This window comes from Copadichromis virginalis, linkage group LG15 (assembly GCF_057382275.1).
Source record: "Copadichromis virginalis isolate Kocher_CV1m ecotype Utaka linkage group LG15, C_Virginalis_male_GT1.1, whole genome shotgun sequence".
In the NCBI taxonomy this organism is placed as follows: domain Eukaryota; kingdom Metazoa; phylum Chordata; class Actinopteri; order Cichliformes; family Cichlidae; genus Copadichromis; species Copadichromis virginalis.
Genome location: NC_140632.1, coordinates 35,286,737 through 35,311,450, shown reverse-complemented (window position 1 = coordinate 35,311,450; position 24,714 = coordinate 35,286,737). Strand labels below are relative to the sequence as shown.

The 24,714-nt window shown below is 39.3% G+C and overlaps 3 protein-coding genes across 3 annotated transcripts in view; all 3 read right to left on the bottom strand.

Annotated features, from left to right (window-relative positions):
- Positions 1 to 3,439, bottom strand: part of kdm4b (lysine (K)-specific demethylase 4B) — a 42,906-nt gene extending 39,467 nt beyond the window's left edge. Inside the window, exons 1-2 of the mRNA XM_085433149.1 lie at positions 3,216 to 3,439; positions 133 to 573 (exon numbers count right to left, since the gene is read on the bottom strand). Of these exons, the coding sequence (XP_085289275.1) occupies positions 133 to 546 (414 nt within the window). The 5' untranslated portion in view covers positions 547 to 573; positions 3,216 to 3,439. The remainder of the gene's footprint in view (positions 1 to 132; positions 574 to 3,215) is intronic.
- Positions 3,440 to 3,814: 375 nt separating this feature from the next.
- Positions 3,815 to 15,389, bottom strand: uhrf1 (ubiquitin-like with PHD and ring finger domains 1). The gene is made up of 17 exons (XM_085433147.1): positions 15,241 to 15,389; positions 12,763 to 12,925; positions 12,319 to 12,585; positions 11,424 to 11,575; positions 10,495 to 10,710; positions 9,869 to 9,984; positions 9,551 to 9,737; positions 9,291 to 9,414; positions 9,074 to 9,181; positions 8,835 to 8,939; positions 8,500 to 8,606; positions 8,238 to 8,400; positions 7,991 to 8,128; positions 7,559 to 7,658; positions 7,238 to 7,386; positions 6,738 to 6,836; positions 3,815 to 5,453 (listed from the first exon to the last, which is right to left on the bottom strand). Exons 2-17 carry the CDS (start codon positions 12,913 to 12,915, stop codon positions 5,307 to 5,309), a joined length of 2,331 nt encoding a protein of 776 aa, XP_085289273.1. The 5' UTR covers positions 12,916 to 12,925; positions 15,241 to 15,389; the 3' UTR covers positions 3,815 to 5,306.
- An 850-nt stretch (positions 15,390 to 16,239) lies between these two features.
- kcnn1b (potassium intermediate/small conductance calcium-activated channel, subfamily N, member 1b) lies at positions 16,240 to 24,714 on the bottom strand. Its single transcript, XM_085433145.1, has 9 exons — positions 23,635 to 24,714; positions 23,039 to 23,452; positions 22,760 to 22,855; positions 21,922 to 22,340; positions 21,611 to 21,752; positions 21,292 to 21,402; positions 19,876 to 20,003; positions 19,656 to 19,725; positions 16,240 to 19,405 (listed from the first exon to the last, which is right to left on the bottom strand). The coding sequence occupies exons 1-9, from the start codon at positions 24,712 to 24,714 to the stop codon at positions 19,121 to 19,123; spliced, it is 2,745 nt and encodes a 914-aa protein (XP_085289271.1). The 3' UTR covers positions 16,240 to 19,120.

Sequence of the window (24,714 nt, the reverse complement as noted above, 5' to 3'; positions counted from 1 at the left end):
ACTAAAAGAGATGCACAGGATTCAAAATGTTACAGCAATACTTCACTAAAACAAAACAAAAAACATCTAGTAAGAAGACTGAAGTGGATATGTGGGTACATATATGTGTGTGTGCCTGTGTCCTGAAATCACCTTTGCCAGGCCAGCGCGATGAGCTCCTTGACTCTCCATGTAGGCGATGTATTTGGCAAAGTCTTTGAACTCCTCCATTGTGGGCCTGAAAGTCATGATCTTGCAGCTGGGGTTCTTGGCAGCAGCTGGCGGCAGGGGGGCCGGCAAAGGTACGGGAGACACCTCCGCACCTGGAACAAGTTCTGGGGCCACATTTGGGTCTGCAGGCTGAACTGGATTGAGGTGTGGAGCAGCATTGTGTTCAGAGATTACCACTTTATTCAGGTTTTCAGCTATTGCTGGCTCCAGAGTGGGAATCTGGTTTTGGGCTTCATTTGAGCTGAGAGTAGGGGGAGACACTGGGTCAGGAGGAGTGGAAGAGGCTGGGGCGGGGTGAGGACCCAACACATCTTCCATGGGCATGTCGGTAGCCATTGGCTCTTGGAAAGATTGCAGGTAAACCTGAGGAGGAAATCAGTGGTGTTCAGGGCACACACAGTCTGCCTCAAATACATTCAAATTACTGAGAACTTTGCAAAGGCAAATTACACAAAACTGCAAGTGAAAGAAAAGGAATCTATGTTTTAAAAATATTTTTCTAAAAAGGAAAAATCCAACTTTCTGACTACAATGTGTGATTATTTTTGTACATTTAAATAAAAACAAAAAATTAAATACTGAAAAAAATATGGAAAATTAAAAGATTGATTTTAAAAATAAACAAGACCAAACAACTCAATCTTAGTGCAATCTACACAGCTGTTAACACAAAAAAAGCAGACCGGTCCACTTCCTTCACCAAATAGGGGTGTCCTTGATCATAACATTACTGAAGGCACTTCCTAACCTACATTTTAGAAGTGTCACTTCTGCATCTTGTCAAATTTTGTGTCAAACAAATTCAATGGCTCTCATTCTCTTAAGGCTTACCACAGACTTTTTAAAATCCAAATGTGAACATAAACACCAGAAAGTAGCAAGCACTAAAACTTCATTCAAAAAACTCACTCTAAACCATCTTCTCTCATCAGCACTTTCACTTTATATCAGTGTTTTTGAATATTCAGAAGCATTTTTAATTACCACTGTTTACATTTTCAAGCTAAGTTTTAATACCATGATTTAGGGTTGTTGTTTTTTTTGTTCTGTGTAAGACAAAACCTACAGCCTTCAGTTTAGCTAATTAACTTAATGTTATAACCATTTTAAAACATCATTTAAAAGCTTTACCTATTAAGCTGCCAGCAGTCCACTTAGATTCACTTGTTTTAATAAGATAAAAATCATTCACTGCCCTCTCATCAGCAGCAGTGGATAAATAGACAGAGCCTAAAGTACCTAAGCAGTTTGTATTGGTGGACAGTACCTCCCCCAACCACCTCTCCAATTTGCAAGTCGCTGCCGCAGGGCTAGACAACATTAACGGGTGAGACTTTGGATAAACTGACGGGACATTGTGACTTTTGTTGGACTAACTAAACCTTTAAGTAATATTTTCATTGGTTGGTTGAGCCTTCATTATGCAATACCATCACTGCCTCATGGCAGAAAATTGTATCCAGCCAGTAATTGTGCAAGTGTGACGTTTTAGGATCAAAATAAAGAAATACAAATAAGGATTTGAGTTTTTGCATTTAGAATAACAATAACCTGATCCTAATTGATCCATCACTTATGTGACTCCGTATTCATTAATCTAATCATGTTATACATATTAACGTAAGACAATATCAGTGATCAATGCATCCATGTTCCTTAAAAGGTGCATAAATCAAACATTTTTCTTTTTCTCCAAACAACTACCTAATAAGGCTATCAACAAACACCCTGTTGATAGGAAGTTAATATCTGCTGGAAGATCAACTGTGGCACTGTGAACAACACGTGTGCAGTTCACTTCACAACTTTGCAGTGACTGTCCCCATCTGCGCTACAGACAGCATGTTCACTGTTCAATCACAGTTATAGAAGCGTTTTAGCTTTATGTTTGGTGGGTCAAGGAACAGTAACCATTTTCAGCGCTGCACATGCACTAAAAGATACACACTGCTGCATTGCTAAATGTGCCTTGCATTATCCTCATTCACAACTTCAAACAGATCTTACGCCCACGAGGTTAAAACAGCAGTAGTGTACTTCCCACTCCGACTTTCTGACACGAGATAATGCAAATTGCGCTTCGTTTGCATGAAGCACAAAAGCCCACAGTGCATATGAAGAAATGTGCTGTAGCCTTAAGCGCAGCCAAGTTTGAAATTAACGAAAAAAAAAAGGATAAGAGCTAACTAAGTTTGCTTTGCTGAAACTGACATATAATCCTCGTAAATACAACTACTCAGTGACCGAGACATTTCATAACACATTTCAAAGCATTCATTTCTTCAAAGCCCAGAGCAACAATTTCAAACTAGTTTTGCCTTTAAAATTAATTCTGACTGATTGGAAAGGGATTTATTACATCTTTCCAATGACTAACTGCTTTAGACGCCGGGACCCTCTTTCTAACTGAGACTGACCTACTAAAGTGAATGGAGGCCACATGACCCCCAGCTGGCTCATCACAACAAACAGGGGCCTTTAACTCCATTTAGGCCTAAAACTTAATTCAACTGTGCAGCAAGCAGCCCCCTCGAGAGGGTAAAACTCATAAAATATATCAGTTACCCAGGTGGGTCTTTCTCGGCTTTGTAAGTGTAAAACGGCGCTGCTCGGTTGCATAGTATCAACTTATTATTGGCAGCTACTGCTAAAGGCGACCATAGCCCTGCACAACTGCCAATAACTATTAGCATTTTAACCCACATAGTGAACAAAAGAAAGCCAGCCGAAGCTCTTTAAGGTCCGTAAATTGCACTGCCTGTATAATCGCTTAATGCAACAGCAGCACATAGGCACATATCAACCATTTCATTTTAAGGAGCTACATATCATCGTGTCCTGACGCAAATGTATTCCTAGCCAACGCTGGCTAGCTTCTGCTTAGCTACTTCCATATCTGCATTTAGAAAGGAAAAAAACAAAACAACGACGGAACACACTCCGTGAATAGACGAGAGTATGGTCTCTGCAATTTACTAAAATAAATATAAGTAAGGAAATATTACCTCCTGCGGCAAACTATAGCCCTGTCCCTGTTTCGTTCAGTCGTTTTAGTTTCGTTTAGAACAGATTCCCTGGATCGATTTTCTTCTAGCATTAGCTTGCTGGGCTTGTCGTTGAGGACGCGCCTACTTTCACCAATTGCCTTCTGAGTGGTTTAAACACGTGATGGACGGTTACTAGGAAACGTATGATTGGTTTACTCGGTTACCGACACGCAGAGTAACCAATTAAATCAGACGTTTGCTATTCCATGGTTTCCGTGGCTCTCACGCAACCAATGTGTACGTCACGCACGTACACACTGCCGGGTTTGCTCAAGGTTGCTATGCTCCGTTGGCCAAGAGAAAAATAAAATACCCTCAGAGCAGGGGTAAACACGTTCAGCCGTCCTGACTACACTTGTATCACTTTTCAAGTTTCATATCTAAATTGTAAATGTTAGTGTTAGGACAGCTTCCCACCATGACATTATAATTAAATGTAAAGTCACATATCAATTTCGAACATTGTTTTTCATTTAAATTCCTACTTTAACTAAAAACTGTGAAAAGGGTAATATGTGCCTTCCCCCCCCCAAAACATTTCCCCCCAAAAACACGTGTCAAATTTTTTACTTTATTGAATAACACTGAAAATGCATTGACAAAAATTCTGCACAAAATATGTGCAATTCTAAAACTACATATCAAAACTACAGACTAAAAAACAAAAAAAAAAATTATACAATTTCAGAAAATATACATTTCCCAGTCTATGCAAATATTTGTATCTCCATCAAAACCCGAAGTGCTGGCACGTGGATAAATAACACACTGCTGCTGAAACTCACTGAACTGCATTTATAAAAAAGACAAAAGGCAGTAAAATTCAGTTTAGTTGAATTTCAGGATCAGCATGTGGAATTTCCTTAACATGTAAATCAAGCATTTTCTGTTTTGTTTTTGTTTGGTTTTTTCCTTAAATGAGGTCAGATAACACAGGTGACCACTGGAGACACAAAAGGCTGACTGAACACCCCCTACATAGATGGCAGAAATAAGATTATAAAAAGATGAAAAGTACACTTTTAAACTTTAAGAAAAATACAATTTTCTAGACAAATACATTTACGTGTCAGGGACATCTAGAGAGCTTGATAGATGGGAGTTCTACATTAAACTCTTGGTTAAGCACTGCTTTTTCTTTGGACTTTAATAAAGTGAATCTTTTCAAAACAAGGGATATCCAAATCTATGCCAGAGGATAAAATTTCTTTAGTAATCTATCACGTTTGGCATCTGAATGTTTTATCAAATTCATAACAACTTTTACAAACTTAATATACAGCTAGAAACATTCCTGTATCAAAACATTCAGGGAACTAGTATAGCTAGAAAATCCAACATCTGATGACTAGGCTACTTGGCCTCAGACTCAAGTGCAGGAACACAAAACTGATCTGGGTCAGTTTGCTCTTGAATGTTGGATATCATCTATATCCAAGAGAAACAGTGAGATTTTAATAATGTAATCAAGCCAGGAAAAACAAACACAAACTTTTTAAAATCTCAACTGCGTGATCAGAATTAAGACAAATTGCACCAAAATGAGGGCCAACCTCACAGCAAAGCAGAACAGACTGGATGATAATAAAATCCTTGAATAATTACAAAAAAAAAAAAAAAAAAAAAAAAAAAAAAAAAAATCTTCAAACAAGTTGGACAGAATGGCTTAACCACTTAACATCCTCTTTTAAAAGAGCTAAACACAGATATTTAGTTTAAAATGATACAATTTACATCATGGATAACATTAGCATTAGTTAATGAAATAGACTGAAGCACTTGGAATTTAAAAAAGAAAAAGAAAAAAAAAGTCGAGGTTGAAGGTATTAATGGAGTAACGGTACAGCCAGTTAAAGGGATTTTTAAATTTATCTTTTAACACCACATCATTGCAGATCCAAGGTGATGATATTATTGAAGTCCACAAATATTGCAGTTTTATAATCATAGAATATATTAAAAGAAACTGATTCTTTATTGCCTCTACTGAAAACGGCCCTTACAGTTTACGTCTCATTTCCTCGAGGGCTGAGTAAGTAGCACCAATGATCACCGCCCGTTGCTGTACCCTGGGAAAAACTGATTTAGAATGTCTTGCAGGGATTTGTTGACCGACATGGAGTAGTTCTTGCCCAGGTCGTGCCTGCAGGCCGGGCAGGTGTACACCTCTGCTTTGAAGGACCGCTGAAGGCATTCCTGAAGGAAAAAAAGTAGAACAAGTTCTTGTTAAACAATAGCAGGTTTTGTTAAATAACAATTTGTGATGCATTTATCAGAGGTGTTAGTAGATCAAAAAGATACTCTAAGCACCAAAGCAATCAATGCTATCACTGCAATACAATAAGTTTTCACAACATCACTCATTAAAAACATCCATATAGAGCCTTTCAACATTCTCAGCAAACCCCATTATAATACCTCGCTCCATACAGCAAACAGCTACACCTCCAGCCAGTCTGCCAAATTTCTAATGTTCAAAGACGACACCACCCTAATCAGGCTCTGATAAAGAGGAGTCTGACAATCTAGTGACCTGGTGCAGAGAAAACAACCAGGAGCTCAAAGTAACTGTGGCAATAACAGGACTTCAGGAAGAATCCAGCCCATCATCATGCATCGCTGCCAGTGGACACTTTCCTATTCTGGGAACAATTATCTCTCAGGACCTAAACACACAACCTAATCAGCTCCCTTATCAGGAAAGCAGCAGAGGATGTACCTCCTGTAGCAGCTGAAGAAATTCAACCTGCAATGGTGCTACAGGAGGTACCATTAGTGAATGAATCCATAAAATATCACAACTAGGTGCAACAAAACTTTGTGAACTCCATTACTAATAAATGCTTTGCATTCTGCTTTATTTGACAACATTATTCTGTTAAGTAGCTTACTACGTGACAACTATGAGGAATACAAAAGTTAATATGTAAAGGTTTAAAGCTAAAGTAACAAGAGCACCCCTGAAAGGCAAGGGCTAACATACTTCAGTCAGTCTGTTTTTTTTCCCCCCATTACAAGGTGATGATGTCGGCCTGTTATGGAGTCACGGATATCGTTGGGCATCAAATTGCAAAAATAAAGTGTGTAGTAAAGCAGTTGATATATTACTCTACATGATTTCTTGGAATTTTTTCCAAGGTCAACTTTGACCTTGGACACTAACAATAAAGGTTAAGGTCAAATGATTAACCAACCTAGTTACTCATGTCTCCTAATGGCCTAGTATATTGTTGTGAAGCTTGAAGATTTTGTATTACTGTGATAGAAAATTGAGATGAATAAAGTGTTTACTGATTTTCACATTTAAAAATGACCTTGACCCAATTTCTAGCAAAAATAAACCAGTTTTAGCTGTTACTGGTATCTACTATCACACAAAATTTAAACATGATCTCTACAACATACTACAGAATAAATATTACCAAGTGGTAAATTTATTAGAGCAACAACTCTAGATTCGGGACATTAGTAGTTTCTTACCCTGCAGACATTGTGTTGGCACTCTGTGGTGACGGGCTGATAGACCACTTCTTGGCAGCAAATGCAGAGGAAAACTTCTTCAACTTTGTTCAAGAATTTCTGCAGAAAAAATAAAAATAAAAATTAGATCAGTTTTATAGACAGTTTCAGTGGTTTTTGTTTTACGGAGGAACACAGGCTTCTTATTTCAAGTTGCATTTACTATGCACATAAGTTTGAAATTTGCAAGTGATTACACTTGCAAAAGCACAGTGTGGTTTTAAAATGTTGCACTAAGAGGTTCCACCCAGCAGCCAACTGTCACACAAACCAATAATATTGGTAAAGTGAATGGTTTTTATAAAGCACTTTTCTACTTTGAGCATCAAAGCACATTCACCCATTCATACAAGCACTTTCCCAAATAGTAAATTCAGTAAATGTTTACAAAAAAACAACAACGACAACAAAACACTATTAAAACATTGTGGTAATTTGAACAAATGTACAGATATTCTTACCGGTCCAAGTGACAGTGACTCCATGGCTTCATCCCACAGCTTCTTGTTTAGCTTGTCATTTTTGATGAGTGCCTTTTGCTCCTGGGACAGCTTGTACATCTCTACCTTGACTTTCTTAGGAGTTTTGGCTGGTGGAGTCTTTGAGGATTCTAAGAGAAACAAAGACATTTTCCATTAATAAGCAGCTTCTAGGATGCAATTTTAGTTAAGCTGCTACATAAAAACAATGTCAAATACATGAGCAATATCATGTTTTTTACATTTTCCAAAAACAAAGCACAGTTATGATATTAGCAACTTCCACATAGACAAACAACATACCGCTGCCCTGAGATTTTCTCTTCCTTTTAGCCTTGCTGGGTGTCGCCTCCTCTTCCACTTCATTTTTGTTCTCTTTCTCTTTCTGATAGCCTGCAGGATACTGGAACAATAAAAGTAGTTTATTAGTTTACACTACAACAATATGTAACAGTCAGCAGGTAATTAATGAATTGAAAACATCTAAGATGTAATGCATTTATTTACAAGGCTACATTAAGTGTATTACATTAAACTTAATATTTTTAGTAATGCAGAAGCTCATTTTCTCAACAAAATACAGAAGAACACAATGTTTATTTTATCCAGCACCAGGACTAAAAAATATCCACCATTGCTGAAAAGAAACAAACAAAAAGTAAAGAAATTTAAAAAAAAAAAAAAAAAAAAAAAAAAAAAAAAATTGTATGGACAATATAATCTAATGATCTCTACCTGCATGGTGAGACCCAGTTTCTTGATACGTTCCTTGCCTTCTCTGGTCCATGGTGCTGGTTCGTCATCATCACGCTTTAGCAGGTACCGCCAGACCAAGAAGCCTGATTTTCCTTTGTCTGGCCAGTACTTCACCACCTAAAGTAAGACAAAGATCTCAAGTAAAACTAAAATAGTTGCAATATTGTGAAATCACTGCAGATTTTTTTACCAAAGGCAAAAAAGAAATTCTAGTTTTCCTTCATACCTTATATATTCCATCGTATCTGTTCCCTTCCTCGGGGCAGTATTTACTGTGCTTGCGTCCCTTGCAGCTGCGTACTACTCTAACTGGTTTGCCTGCCTTCCAGTTTTTGGCTTCTGCTCCATTTTTGTCATTCACAGGGATGTTGCAGTTGAGAGCCAGCGCCCTGATGAGGCCCAAAAACAGATGATTTACATATGCAAAGGAAGATCTAAGCAGACAAATTGAAAATTAACACCAGTACGTTTTTATAGCCTTGTCATACCGGTTCATGTGTGTAAGTGTCTGATCGCATGATTGCTCCGCAGTCCTCTTGTTTCCAGACAGATCTCGCCCACCAGAGCCAGTGTAGGTGAACTCATTACCATCATCCTATAGTTTAAGAAGCACCAAAGATATTAAAAACACTAAACTTCACAAAGTTTCTCATCAGGCTATTGCATAAAATAAATACAGTGTTTTCAAATATAACTGCTAACACTTGAAAAGCAGTATTATTTGACACCATTTTGATCAAAACAACAAACAGCAAGCTCCCCCCCCCCCCAGTAACATGTTCTCACTACTTTGCTTTTCTTTATAGAACATACAAAAACATACCACATCATCCTCATAGCCTCCTGCCAGGACCAGAGAATAGGCACCATCATTGCTCCTGCCATGAATTCCAGCTACATGAGGCCTATGAACACCAGATTCACTGACCTAAGGGTGGGAAATTAAACAGTTATTATTATTATACCATTATTATTCCAAGGTACAGGAATAAGTCATCACAAACGATGATAAGCCATGAAGTGAGGAAGGAAAAGAAAACAAACAAAAAAAACAAAACAGACCTGGACTCTGAACTTCCATAGGGAACCGACAGGAATGCCAGGGATTGGGCCGTAGTGATTGGATGGAACAATGGTGCACTGTTTGGTTCGACCGACACAGGCCATACCCTAAAATAGGAGATAAGGCAAATCATTTATGATGTGTAATTGTCATTCCCATAATGAGGAAAAAAAAAAAAGCTGATAAGTTTAAGATTCATATTGTGTTAGCACTCACCTTGCCCCAGTCCCTTTGGCTCGAGGAGCTAGCAGAAGCCATCTTAGCTTTCTTCTTGCTCTCCTTCAGCTTCTCTCCAGCCAGCACAACCTCACTGACATCATTACGACAACCTGGGCAATACCTGCGAAATGTAAAGTAAAAGGTAAACCCGAGCCTGACACACTGATGATAATTTTTTAAGTCTTCCATTCTAACATTTGATGATTTTGTGGCTCTGTTCAATTTTAAATGAATGCTGGATTTCTGAATCTACCTACCAGTCCTCATCCTCAGGGATGGTGGTGAGTGGAGGATTCAAACAGTAGGTGTGATAGGCCATGTCGCATTCATCGCACAGCAGCTGTTTGTCAGGATCCTGCTTGATGCCGCAGATGTGGCAGTTACACCAGCGACAGTTCTTTTTGGGATCATCTTTACAGTGCTTGCACTCAGGTCCATTTGATCCTGAAGATTGCATTCATTTTGATTATGCATTTCATTCTGCAACATTCCTTAGTGAAAGGTTAATTTCAGATTTCTAGATTATGACTACTGCTACACATCTTTGCAATTTTAAATGCAGTTTTTAAACCCACTTTTTAGTGGACTCTCAGATCCAGCAGGGGCGTCACCCAACGAGCCAGGCTCCTCAATTTTGTAGATTTCAGTGACGAACATGATGCGGCAGTCATTAAGAGAGTCACCAGCATCACTACATTTTAAACAAAAAACATAAAGGAGCCTGTTAGAATAGTCAAACAATATAATCTAACTTCCTCCTGCTTTCCATGTTGTCCAAGCTTAAACAGAAGGTAAAAGAAATGACAAACATGAGGATAACAGGAAGCTTCCGATGCATGTACAAAAAGGTTAGTTATATTTTAGGTCGTCATCAACACAAAACTAAACCCGTTTGATATCAGATACAATAATCAGACGTAATGTTAATGAAAGCCATTTATCCTCCAAACGACCATACACACAGTTGGTTAAACTGTCAAAAATTGTTTCAGTGGCATCCACTGATACCACAGCAGGAAATTAGCTTCTACACACCTGCTGCTGCGGCATTCAAAAACCAAACTATGAGATACTGTTACAACAGACCTTAAAGAAAATGTTTATCATCTACCACAGCCAGTGAAATGTTCTTATATGTGACAAGTCGTAACAGATGCTACAAAGCACAACAACTCCAACTTGTATGCAACGATGGCCTTACCCAAGGATAATCTTAGCATAGATCTCTCGCTGGGTGCGAGTCTCCCGCTTCCTCTGGATCTCAGCATCATACCAGTAGCCACGTTCCTTGGGCTCATCTGGGTTGTAGTTAAGCATGACAACCATTCCTGGCTCCAGCTGGTGCCACTGGTACACAGTACGAGCACGTGGCCGAACGTCCTTTGCCAGCAGCTGAATCACACCATTCTCTGCATAGCTGTGAAAGTAAAAACGATGAATGATTTTGCAATTCAAAGACAAGCAGTGCTGCAGCATGGCCAAAACATAAAAAACACGTCTGAATAGTAAGGACCAGTAGTCATTGCAGCAGGTTTGAACCAATACACCATTCACATGAATGTTCCCTCCAACACTAATGTGCTTGCCATCTAATAAACAAGAGCACCTTTCAATGAGGGCACATATCAACAGAGCAATGCCTTCCCTTTATATATATTGTACTTATTTAACAAATGGGAAAACCTGTTTCATTGTACAGTCTCACTGAGCAAAATGAGAACTTACAGTTCAGAGTCCGTAAATTTTTTTTTTTAAAAAAAACATTCTTCAATGTAACAACTGCATTGCTCGCAGTATCAAATTTAAACAGGACCATCAGTTTTCATCTCCAGTGTGTTTGAGAAGAGCTTTTAAAGTAGCTTACATCGTGTCAATGTATTTGTTAGGATATTTAGCTGCATCTTCTTAGATCTTTCAATTAACATTTTCACTGCTGCAACAAGTTGGTTTGTAGAATTACAACACCTGACCCACTAAAACCAAAATCAGAGCTCAAACTGCTGAATGATGACCATTAGTACAGAAACTCTGCTCTGTGCTGCTACATGACAAATACTGCGTTGATACAGTGATGTGATGGGGGGAAAGAAAAAAAAAAAATTAGTCATTAGTACGAAAAATGATTCTTACTCTTCATATTTGACATGGTACAGTATATCCTCAGCTGGCTCTGCCTCTGCAGCCTCTTCTTTGGGCGTCTTTGTAGTCTTGGTAACGTTTACAATCTGGGCCTCAAACCATGCTCCCATGTTCAAGTCTCTTGCATCCACCAGCTCATTGATCTACACACACACACACACACACACACACACACACACACACACACACACACACACACACACACACCAAGAGTTAGCAAACTTTTGACACTTTAAAACTGCAGTCACTTTTTCAGAATAATTCATAAAATGTCTTTTGACTATTCCCCACCCAAAAATAGTTTAAGTTCACTACAAAGTGGCTCATTTGATGTCTTGTAAAAATGAAACCTTTGCACGCTGCCCTTTTTGAAGCTTGGACAACAGAACTCATTCCATCCACTCCATGCACATGTCATCCAAACTGCCTACTTTTGTAGACAATTTGGAAGACCATCACAATCACATCAGAGGGAAAGTGAAGACAGCAAATCCTAAACTGCATCCAGAAGTCTCTTACTGATAAGATAAAGTAAAATATAATATTGCATAAATGCACAGAATGCATATTAAAAAAAAAAAAAAAATATATATATATATATATGTATATATATATATATATATTTTAAACAAACATCTGGAGTAGTCATTGCTTACACGACTTTTTCGGGCTACATATTCCCAATTTATCTTATCCAATTTCTCTTTGCATTGTGTTTTGAGTTTGTTTTTTCTTAATCCCTATCACTTTTTTTTTAAGATTGTAGCCAGAAACATCAACATCGCAGTGGTAGCAGTTCTACATTGTATCGCCACCCTACCACAGCTGGCTTAAACAGGAAGTAATACACATCACATTCAATGTGACCACAGTCTTTAGCGCATACCTTGTAAAGTCCAAATCCAGGGTCGATGAGTTCTGGGGCGTTTGTCTGTGCAGAGGTTCCCGCCGTCTGACCTTCTGTCTCGCCATGAGTCGAACTCTTGTCACACTCGCTCTGGGTTGAGCCGCAGCCAGAATCAGAGTCTGAGAGCTCTGCCTCTTTGTCCTTGCTCTTGACGACATCAACAGGGGGCAACTGCTGCCTAACAAGCAGCTGCACTATATCATTTAGGCCTACATTGTAATCAAATATAGTATGGCCATCTTCCATCTGATATAAACAGGAAAAAAAAAATTTGTAGATATCATTTATAGCATTTTACATTTTGTCTGTGACTAAATGCTAAAGCAGGGCTGACAATTGAGCTACAACCATCACTGAGATCATTTCAGCTACTGCACTAAAATGTAATAAAGTCATTTATTAACACCAACCATGCTGGCTCACCTGCTTGCCCCGGTAGAAGAGTCTCTGTCTCTCTGGCTCCACCTTGAAGATCTCCATGATTTTGAGACGCAGCTCGTCCACCTTGGTGAGTTTGGACAGGGAATCCACCCGATGGGTTTCCTTCCCATCCATTGTGCGGACTTGAATCCACATTGCAGCTGCCCTGTGTCAACAATCAAACACCACTCCCATTATAGCTAGTTATTTTCAATAGCACACTAATAACAAGTCTTTCCTGAAAGATTTCATTTCATCTTTTAATCCAGCAGTAGTACACACTCTGTCATAGTACAAATAGAAATGTGAGAGGAGTGCCATGCTCGTTTTTTCTGCAGTGAAGTTTAAATGAAAAACCAAAACATATCTGCTAATCATTTGTATTTAAATGCATTTCATAGTGAATAGTACTACATGGTACATATTTGAGCTTTATCTAGAAAGATCTGAAGGTGTGAACCAAACTTTCGGTTTCACCATTCACTGGAGAAAAAAAAATTATGACAGTCATTTTCTCTGCTAGCTGCATTCATTAATAAAGAATGTGTTTGCTCTAAACCAAATTGTTGATATGTGCATTTGTATAACATATCAGAAGACAGACAATTATCATCAACTTGAGCTTTATTCAGACAACAGCCAGACTGATATCAGCATATAACAGATATATTATATCAAGAAATATGTTATAAGATAAGGAACCAAAAATATGATTGGGCTCATTTTTGGAATCAACGCAACTACTTCGTTTATCCAGCAGAGAGCGCCCAGAGACTATTTACATTGATCACAACTGTCTGCAGCACATGTAGCAGAATACAAACAGTGGAGCAGATGGTGCTGTTAAATTTGGCATTTTCTACATAGTAAGGACCTTATTCATTTGCTAAATACATTGCTGTGAAGTTAAACAATAACCCCACCATTTCCCCTTTTAAATATAACTATCTCTGTATTTATATATGTGTGTGTATATATATATATATAAAATTCTGTAACCTCTGTCGGTGCTGTGCTTTTGGAAACCGAATTTCCCAGAGGAACCCACCCGAGGGATTAATAAAGTTTTATCTTATCTTATCATGTTCTGTGCATATATGGAAATTACCATTCAGTATTTCCTTATCAGGACCATTGCCCCCTAAAATAAATAAATACGCGCACACATATATATATATGCAGTATCACTTGTGCTTTAGATTACGCAAGTCATATAAAAATTTGTTTCATAATTATTTCTAAATATTAATTGATTTTCTTACTGTATGTTACGTTTTTGTTTGCTTTCGCATTGCTGAATATTTTTTTTCACGAGTTTATATGATAATCAAATTCTCATCTAACTGAGAAAGTTGCAGTGATTCAGAATTTGCATCGTAAAAAGCTCTGCGTGGAAGATTGTCAAAACACTACATCTGCAAAATCCATCCCTAGGATTGGCTGTTTTTGTTTAGTGATCACAACAAGTTAAGACGAAACGGTCTCCAGCAGCAGAAATATGACCGTCTCCCCTCCCTACTCAGTGCATTGTACTGCTGTCAGCACTGTCACTTCAACAGAATATGAGAAAAGGGAGGGAACGGGCTGATTTAAATACAGTGCGGGAAACTAAGCTGTAGGCCACTCCCAGTTCTTTTAAAAGCACATCCGGACGCGAGGGAGCGCTAGCCAACAATGTGCCTTCGCTCCCTGACAATGAAACATACCTAAATACCAACTCGCATGTACTTTTAAACCGATTATTATAATACTACAGTGGCTTTTTATCCGCATATGTCGTCCTTTGTTGTTACAAAACAGCAAGGGGCCAGCTAAGCGGGGGTTGCGCGTTTACTTCAGCGCTCTCAGCTGAGATCCTGTTCGCTCTGCTGGCTCGAAATAAACCAGCCGCAGTCAACAAAACATAAGTCAAAACCTCGAAAACAAACTACTTGTTCCCATCCAAGGGGTACCATTTTGCCTGCGCAAATTAATACGTTTAAACGATGCTGACGAAAATGAGATTCACGTCACGCCACACCAATCCAGCCACACAGGAAAATAAACAGCCCGACGTTAGCTTATTTGTTTTTCTTAAAGAGAAGCAGTGAAGTTGCAAAGCTAACTCGGTTTACACATTTTTTGCAGATTATGTGGACGTTCCGAAGGATAACAAGTTAAAAGTTCACAAGTTCATCGCCCACCCATATCAGTGCTTAAAGCAAACCACGTTACAATTTATTTTGCAGAGCTTTTAAATACTATATTAGCAAAAGGAAGCCAGAGTACAGTCAATAGCTCTAATACTGTCCCGAAGATTATCAGATTTGACTAATTTTGACGTTTACACTTGACTGGTTGAGTAACTTGGTGCAATAAGCCAAAAAGAAAGGAGGTAGGACTTTGCCAAGTTAGCTAACCTCAGTTTGCTAGCAACTGGGTGACTAAATCAATGAGAACAATTTTTAAAAAGTAATTAAAAAACGCTGAAATTCACTTTACCTGTTTGTCCGTCCAAGCAAAAACAAGAAATTTACTTTTGAGGGAAAACGTGCACGTTTTCCCCAATTAACTCCTTAGAAGGGATGGCACGACCAATTCTATGCCTTGGTGGAGATTGATCAATGAGTTATTCTTCAAGACTTTGATATCCCGCCTGCTCTCGCACTTCAGGTTCACCATTGGCTACTTTCCTCTAACCACATCGTGTCCATTGGGTAACAGAGCTGTCAATCTGGAATGTGACTGGATCTTATCATCAGCGCGCGAAACGACAATCTCGTGAGTACAACTGCCCTCCGAGTATTTATCGCGAGATTATTCGGCGCCATGTAAAACCGGTATCCCGGAGAGACAGATGGTGCTTCTGGTAAACAACTTCACTGATAGAGCTTTTTGATTGTGTCTGAACTATCACGGCTTCGTATTTGTGTTTAGAAATAGTTTCCAGTCTTCAAACTAATCAACTAAATGCATTGAACCTTTTGGTGGACTTTAATAAGCAGACCACCCGTTAGACTCCTATGATTCAGCTTAATTAATGATGTGCAATTAAGATACCTCCCCCTCATTTTGGCGGGAGCCGAAAGTTAATGAGACCAACTCAGTTAAAGCGCCTGAAAGCATGGAAAATGACAAGTGTATGTGGGAGGAATATGTGCTTTTGCGCACACTTGAGGCATGCTGTTTGTTTGCCTTTGAACTTGACACGTAAATAGCCTCCACTGTGCAATAAACTCCGTCCTAAAGCGCGGTTTATGTTTGTTCAGTATGGAGTAATGCGTTTGAGGTCACCTTCTGACCAACTGATCTGTGTATATGGCCATGACGTCAATCTTTAATAGTCAGTTAAAAGTATTTATTTTAATGTTTCAAGATTATTTATTTTTCCTAGTTCCCGTTAAGGCACGATTTATTGTCTAACCCAAATCTCTTTTAATCACTTTAAATAAATGAGATGGAAAAAAATGCAGTGCTGACAAATATCTTTATTACCACATATTAGATATTTCTATTAAAAAAAAAAAAAAGCACTATGTGCAGGTTGCAAAATAAACTACAATACATGTGAAATATAAATAAATTCCAGTCAGTAGCGGGCATAATTATTTCTGTCCATCAAGTTTCTTCTACTTAACGAGTTCAGGGTTGTAGGGGGATGAGGCTATCACAAGGCAGAGGCTGGGTACATCCTGGACAGGCTGCCAGTCTGACACAGAGTCTTACATTTATATATACAGACAATTTAGAATCATAAAGCCCAACCCACGCGTTTTTGGACTGTGGGAGGAAACCAGAGTACTTGGTGAGAACCTACGCAGCCGCAGTCAAACTTCATACAGAGAAGGGCCCACTATGCTAGGGGAAAGGGGGGGAGGGGGGATTTTTTTTAAAAACAAAGGGTGGTAAGTGAAGCAAGCCATAAGGAAAACACAATACAACCAGCAGAACAAGTAAATAACACGAGCAAAGCAACTGAAACTATACATGGAAAAAAAAACAGAAAGCAGAAGTTAACACAACTGGAACCAGTTCCTCCTTTGAATGTGATAAAAACAAGAAAATTGACTACTTTGAAGATTCTTTATTTTGACAGATGTTTTAAAAATCTAAGATGCGTTGCCACAAGACCCAGAAATGTGAAAAGTGTTAGATATACACCAGCATACAAAGCTGAATTTTTGGTGAAAGTTTTACTTGCACTTTGTGATAACGACAGTCAGTTAAAAGCCAACTGCTCTAAAAGAAGCAGATAAAATCTTGCATTTAAGAGGTCAGAATGTTACCCTACTTACTACCCTAGTTCTTGAATTGTACTGTAGTCACAGGTGTTTTAAACTTTCTCTTATAGCTCATTTCTGTTCTGCATTTGCACCCATTCCCTCTTCAGCAACATTGCGCTGCCACCAGTTGCTGGTTTCAGTGGGATGTTGCACTGCTATAGCAACCACTATTGACACAGTTTGAGAATCTATGGAATGGATCAGTATGATTACAGGGAGGAAAAATCTTTTTTTTTTAAATAATATTTTAAAATAATGTCAACAAACTTTTCTACCCTTTTTAAATCAAATTTAGTCTATATACCTACAGTGGTGTCAAAAGTGTTTCCCCCCTTCCTGATTTAATATTTTTTGTCATGTTTCAGATCTTGAAACATTTAAATATTAGACAAAGATAACATGAGTAAACACAAAATGCAGTTTCTAAAAGAAGGTGTTTATTATTAGGGAGCGAAACCAAATCTACATGGGCCTGTGTGAAAAAGTTATTGTCCCCTAAACCTAGTAACTGGTTGGGCCACCCTTAGTAGCAACAACTGCATCAAGTGTTTGCAGTAATTGGCAATGAGACTTTTACAGTGCTATAGAAGGATTTTGGCCCACTAATCTTTGTGAAATTGTTGTAATTCAACCATACTGGAGCAGGAACTGCCTTTTTAAGGTCGTGCCACAGCATCTCAATCAGATTCAAGTCAGGACTTTGCCTAGGCCACTCCAAAGCCATATAGAGGTGGACTTGCTGGTGCATTTTGGATAATTGTCCTGCTTCAGAACCCAAGTGCGCTTAGGCTTGAGGTCACAAAAAGATGGCTGGACATTCTGCTTCAGGATGATTTAGTAGATGGCAGAATTCTTGGTTTCATTTATCACAGCAAATCTTCCAGACCCTGAGGCAGCAAAAAGGCCTAAAACCATATTTTACTGTTGCTATGATATTCCTTTTCATAAATGCGGTGTTGCTTTTAGACAGATGTAATGGGACACAGACCTTCCAAAATCTTTAACTTTTGCCTCATCAGTCCACAGAGTATTTTCCCAAAAGTCTTGGGGATCATCGAGATATTTTCTGGCAAAAGTTCCTTTTGCTCTGCAGAGGTATCTTCTTGGAACTTTGCCATGCAGGCCATGTTTGCCCAGTCTCTTTCTTATGGTGGAGTCATGAACTCTGACCATAACTTAGGTAAGCGAGGCCTGATGTTCTCTGGATGTTGTTCTGTGGTCTTTTGTCAACTCTTGGACGAGTCGTCACTCAATCCAACAGATGCGCTCTTGGGGTAAATTTGGTTGGCCACCCACTCCCACTAATGGCGATCCTATTTAAGTGATTTTCTGATTGAGAACAGGTGTGGCAATAATTAGGCCTGGGTTTGGCAGGAGAAATTGAACTCAGCTTTTCAAAGTTATGATACACCACACTTATTCCCCTGAATAATAAAAACCTTGATTTAGGAACTTCATTTTGTCTCTATTTGTGTTTAAATTTGATGATCTGAAATATTTAAGTGTGACAAACATGCTTCTAGAAAACTTTGTGAACCAGGTCATTAGATTAGTTTTAGAGTAAATATTATTCATGGTATTTGATCGGTTTTCATTGTAATGATTTCCATTTTACAAATGTTTAGTTCATTAAATAAACCCATGCTGAGCCACTTTTTGAAAATAATCACTTAAAAATCTTCAGAAGCTGTTTACTATATCACGTATGAGAAGCACAGAGAGACTACCACAGTGTCCCATGAAATGCAGGGCTTTTTTTCTTTTAGATTATTTGAGTGTCTTAGAATTTAATTTTAATAAACAAAATGAGCATTTTTTTAAAAAAAACCTTTTTTTCACTTCTTAATCGTTCATGAACATCTCTCTGTCTTCTGCACAGTCCCCACTCTTGGGAGAGGAAATGAAGGAATAATGTTTTTTCCTTTTCCTCTAAAGTCCCCTTACAAAGGGTCTTCCCCTTACACTGGTGGTGCAGCTGCAACTCCCAGGAGTGAATGTGTATGACTCCATAAACACGTAGCAGAGTTCTTGTTGAAAAAGTCCATCCCAGTATTGTAAACGGTTGCACACTAAAAGGAAAAGCACTGAGGAACGGCCATTCAGTTGTATGGTGTCTCCGGTGCAGTGGATCCTGGACAAAGCTGCTTGGCCGGCACTGAGCAGCACTCAGAGCTCAGGGAGGATGATAGGAAGTGTACACGGCAAGCCAAGTCATCCAGTAAATCCTTTTGTAACTTTGCTATTGCTTGAGAAAGCACAACGGGCAGCGACTGCACACATTGAAGGATGGAGTCCAGTTTCTTTTCCAGAGCCACAATCCTACTGTCCAGCTCACCACTTCGATGCTGCAGCTCTGATACCAGATCGTACATCATGTTCTGAGTCTGAAATCATCACCAACATGCTGAGGTCACTTTCAAGTATCAGGAGATAAGGAAGTCAGGGTTTCTCACTGTTTAGATTATTATAAAAGTCATAAAATGCAGAAAAGATAATGAAAAAGAGGCAAAATGTGGTTCATACTGGATAAAAATTACAATTCCTTGTGTCAAATTACTCTCAGCATCAGTCAGAGGGTAAAATTTCCTATTATATATTAGTAAAACTGAGGCAAATAAAAACGTTTGCACAAACCTTTGCAAGATCAGCAACTGTATTGGCCTGGTCAGTTAATTTCCTTTGCTCCATTTTCACTCGTCGCAGTCTAAAGTTGTAAACCAAAACTATAGTCACATTTGTGCTACAATAATATAAATGCAACATGCAGTAAATCCTAATTCACATAATCCAGAGCCACAAATTAAACTGTAACAGCATTTACTGAAACCCCTGATGGTGGTATAACGATACCTACTGGTGGATGGCTTGCAAGAATTTACGCTGATGGTGGCGTACTCTGGCATGGTCAATCTTCTTGACCAGCTTTGTGTTTTTGTAAATGAGCCATGTCTCTCTCAACACATTTGCTGCTGTGTTCTTGATCTGTGGAAGTATGTCAATGGAAAGGCAAAACAGAAATGTAGAGACATAAATGAAGCTTAAGTCAAACAGAAACTAAAATGAGCCTGAGTACTATAGGAAAGTCTTGAGCAATCCCTCATTTCTTTATGTTTTTCTGTGAAAACCTGCACGGAAATGCAGTGTTTAAAGAATAAACAGAGTTTGTACATTTCTAATGACCTGAAAAGTCAACATTTAGTATGACAATGCTAATTCTACAACAGAGATTAAACTGGCTTTAGGCAAACTTTCTCCCATCTTCTTTGAGAATCTTTTAGAAATATTTCTCCAGGCCTCTTGACAGACTTTTAAACCTCTCCTTTAGATGTTGGCTGCTTTTTGTTATCATGATGATCCCACACTGTTTCAATAATGTTGAGGTCCAGGCTCTGAGGAGGCCAAAGTATGATATTGTTCCACTTCTATTGTTCACTTTTTTTTAGTGCATTTGTATTGTGTTTGGGATCATTGTCATGCTGAAAAATGAATCACATGCTTTCCAGATAGTATCAAAATCGGATGGTACTTTTCTGCCTTTCATAATTCAATCAGTTTTAACAAGACTGCTGGCTGAATTGCAGCCACAAGCCATGACAGAGCCTCAACCATGCTTAACAGATGGCTGTGGACACTCACTGTTGTATCTCTCTACTGACCTCTGCTGAATATATCGATGACACTTTAAATCAAAAATTTCAAATTTGGGTTAATCACTCCATAAAATCTGTTTCCACTGATTTTTAGTCCAGTTCTTGTTAAATTTGTTACACTTCAGTCTTTTCTCCTCATTTCTCTTCCTCAAGAAAGACTTCTACGGGTAGCTGCAATTAACCCCCTTTCTACTGAGATCATTTCTGAGGCTTCACTTAAAAGTAGATGATTAGATGATAGGCTAGATGAATATCACCTGAGCTCTTTCCTAGATTTTTGCCCTATTTCTTAAAGACATTGCTTTGAGATACATTTCATCTGTTAGTTTTGTTTTTTAGGCCTACCACTTGTTCTTTTGTTATCCCAAAAACTTAAGTTCACACTTCATACCATGCTAAGACATGACAAATTTTCAGTAATCGCCTTGTTGGGATTGTTGGGAATCACCTCGTTGGAGCAACTTTAAAAAAAATCTAATTGGAGGAAATTGAGGGTGGCTCAAGACTTTTGCGCAGTAGTGTATATGGTTAAAAAAGAGAAAGTGCTGTTACTTTTAAGACTGATCATGTAGTCTTAATATTAAAAATAAAGTCCAATCACTGCATGTGTAAGAACACACCTTTTTGTAGATTTGGGTATCCATCATAAAGTTGTGGACATGTTTCTCAGCTCTGGTGAGTTCTGATTTTCTTGCGACAACGGCCACGACTAAGGCTGTACAACCTGCTCCCTGATGAGAAGAAGAGAAGTGTTAGCATGACTGTGTTATTAGTTAGTAGTTAGCTAGTATAAAAACCACACCAATCATTCACGTAGGCCAGGATTTTAAAGGATTTTTAAACAGATATTTAATTGGGGTTATTCAGAAAAAAATCACTGTGAGTGATTTGCATATCTGCCTCTTCTCTACATGTGCACTGTGTTGGTATAAAACTCACCATAATTCCAGTTAACAGGCAAACCCCTTTTCCACAGTAGGTGTGAGGGACCATGTCCCCATAGCCGATGGACAGGAAGGTAATGGAGATGAGCCACATTGCTCCAAGGAAAGTGCTGGTTACTTCCTGTGCATCGTGATACCTATTTAAACATGACACCTGTCTGTAAAAGCAGTTTATGTTAAAGCTGGAGAGACTACCCTTGATTTAAGTTTCTTTCATTTTTATCCAGCATTTGTTTAACGCTGAAAATCTTCTTGATGATTTTTAAGTAACACATTTTTTAAAAAAAACAAAAACCTTTAAGATACCTTTCACAAACACGCACTGTCCACGCAGCAATGATCCAACAGGACACACTGAAGACTAGCAGCACTGTGCCAGGACAGATGGTCATTAGGGTCTTCATGACAAAACGAGTGTCAAAGTTGATCTTATTGAGTGCACCGATGCTGCGAGAGGAAGCGTCTGTGAACAGCTTGCTGTGCAGCAGCATGACCCGGCCAATCAGGTAGAGGCGAAGGAACATCGGCACAGAGAGGATGATGTCTACGTCGGCGTATGCCACCGATGCTGCATAGCTGAAGGCCAGTCGAGTCGTCCAGGTGAACACGTATTTCCCTGGGATTGGATGAATGGCACAGATGAGGAGCTCCAACACGATGAAGACAAGTCGCTCAAAAGTCATTGCTATCCTCCAATCGTCAGCCCCGTTGTCCACCATGAAGAGCTGTTGAAGAAAAGTAGCAACATTTCTAGACCGTGAATATGAAAGAATAATGAGTGATGAACTCGTTTTGTTGGGATTACAGTTTTTTGTTTTGTTTTCTTAATTTGGATAATTCTGACGAGATGAAAATGAATGTTTTATCTTCTGGTGTTTCTCAAAGAGACAATTTTAAATATATTTTTGGGGGTATTTTAACTTTTATCGTTATAGGATAGTGGAGAGAAGAGCTTGGATAAAGACACGTAGTAAATGGCCTCTGGGGAGATTTCAGGTATGTGGGTTGTCTGCTCAACCCCTTGAGCTAAACCAATGCTCCAATTCAGGGGGTTTTAAGACTAGTTTCCTTACTTCACGTGAATTATCTGATCCAAATGATAACGCAGCTCATGTTGGCAAAGTCATGGTTTGTTTCTTCATACCTGGATTTCCCTTGCATGGTACATCACAATGAGTCCCAGCAGAATAGCAGTAGAAATGCTGATCAGGCCTTTTAGAACATATGAATACATGGATTCCTGTAAATGGTAGAGACAATGACACAAAACTATTAAACTAATAAAAAGAAGACCATCTGTGAGTAAAACTGTTTAGGGGGCCCTCAAAGTTAAAACTTTTAATGGCACTATGTTGACGCCGCTTTCATTTGTTTGTTGAAACACATTTATTTGGAGACACTGGTGTTTCTGCTCTGAGTGTACCTTGGTGTAAAATCCCCTTGACAGCTCCGTCTCGATGACCATGACAATAATGCCAAACATCCCACAGACCAAGGCGTAGTCGCTCAGTTGTTTGCGCTTCCCAAACAGAGCTCTCCTCTGACCCAGCCTGTAGCTGATATCCTTGGTCTTCTTCGGTGGTGTGCTACCTTCCTCACCGTTGGTCTTACTGGAGTCTTCTCGGATGACTTTGGAAAAGGCGTCCTCCAGGATGGCACTGTGAAGAAGCTGGATTGGCTGCTGGCCTGAAGGAAGATCTGAAAAACTAGATCTCAAAGTGCCATGGCTGCTCAGGGGTCGGACTGCATCCCCGTTAAGTATGCCACTGCTTTGTAAGGCTTCGGGAGGCGGAGGAGTGTGTTTAGGAAGGGAGACTTTAGACCCCTGAGAGACTGTCTGCAAAATAAAATAAGACTGTCAACAACAAGCATGTAATATATCTGAAAGCATGTTACAGTGTATGGTTCAGTTAGAATTGGCATGGTATGGAAACACACAGGTTAGCTAAACCTACTTTTGATGGTTCCAATTTAAGTATGAAAACTAAACGTTTAAAGCAGCCGAATCAAAACATGCACCTGACTTTGTCGCTGTCTTGTTTTCTCATCCATTAAATCTTGAATCTCTAGGGAACTATACTGACTGATGGAGAAAGATGTGACACTTTTGTTGCCGACTGGTGTAGACGATCTTTTTATTTGGCTTGTCAGGGAGTCGTGAGGGAGGTGGTGGCACTTGAAGATGGTGGACGGATCTCCAGATGTTTGATCGCCTGCGATCAGGCAGTGGAACTCTTGCTTTCGCTGTTGCTGAACTAACAGCGGCTCTTTACCGAAAAGGTCTCTCCAGTTGACATCTGCACCAGCAGCAGGATGAGGCTGCTTTTGGAGTTTTTGTTTACACTCGACTGAGTCTAGAGGAATGTTGAACAAATTTGTTGCTTGGCTGCTGTCTTTCAGTTTATAATGATTGCAGGGCTGTTCTTTTCCACCTTCTTGGTTAGTGCACTGAGGCATGAAATGATCTTTGAGACGGTTTGTTGCAGGATTCAAAAGCTCACTTTGGTTTGTTTGCTGTAGTAAAACCTGGCAAGTAGTTGAAATGTGGCTGCTGGGAGAGAAAGGCTGAACATGTGGTGAACATAAAAGGCTTCTCTTAGCTGTTACCCTGGGAAGGCAGTCTTGGACCCTGTCCTGTTTTGACTGTGGCTGAAAACTAGAGGCATCAGGACCGGGACATCTACATCTGTCATTGTGGTTTGGATGTCCCACACTGGTGCCTGCTCTTTCTGCTGAGGGCGACTCATCTCCTGCGTTGCCAACATGGCCACAAAGGAGCAGCCAGTCCTCATCGCTTAGCTGCGATAAGGTTAGGTTTCGAGTTTTGAGTGGCGACATCTGGGCTGAACCTCTTGGAGGGCCGAGTCCATTGCATGTTTCATGGGGTGAAGATGAGACACAGCACTGGCTTTTCTCCTGTGGGGTCAAAGGTGTCTCAACCGAGGTTCCTCTGTATGGATCATGCTTCCCCTCAGGGGTCTTTATGGGAGGGGATGGGCATCCTGAGGTACAATGCTCATGGCCACCTTCGTGGAAGACTTCACCTGTTGAGTCAAGGCGCCGCGTTGCATTGGTGGGTTTAACCAGAATCAGCCTCAT

Excerpts from the sequence above, each read along its gene's own strand:
- uhrf1 (XM_085433147.1), bottom strand. The coding sequence starts at position 12,915 with ATGTGGATTCAAGTCCGCACAATGGATGGGAAGGAAACCCATCGGGTG. Across the intron at positions 9,182-9,290 it reads GCCAAAGGGACTGGGGCAAG|GGTATGGCCTGTGTCGGTCG; the intron begins GTGAGTGCTAAC and ends CTCCTATTTTAG. Across the intron at positions 8,401-8,499 it reads ACACTTACACACATGAACCG|GGCGCTGGCTCTCAACTGCA; the intron begins GTATGACAAGGC and ends GGGCCTCATCAG.
- kcnn1b (XM_085433145.1), bottom strand. The coding sequence starts at position 24,714 with ATGAGGCTGATTCTGGTTAAACCCACCAATGCAACGCGGCGCCTTGAC. Across the intron at positions 23,453-23,634 it reads CAAGACAGCGACAAAGTCAG|ACAGTCTCTCAGGGGTCTAA; the intron begins GTGCATGTTTTG and ends TTTATTTTGCAG. Across the intron at positions 20,004-21,291 it reads ATACCCAAATCTACAAAAAG|ATCAAGAACACAGCAGCAAA; the intron begins GTGTGTTCTTAC and ends ATACTTCCACAG.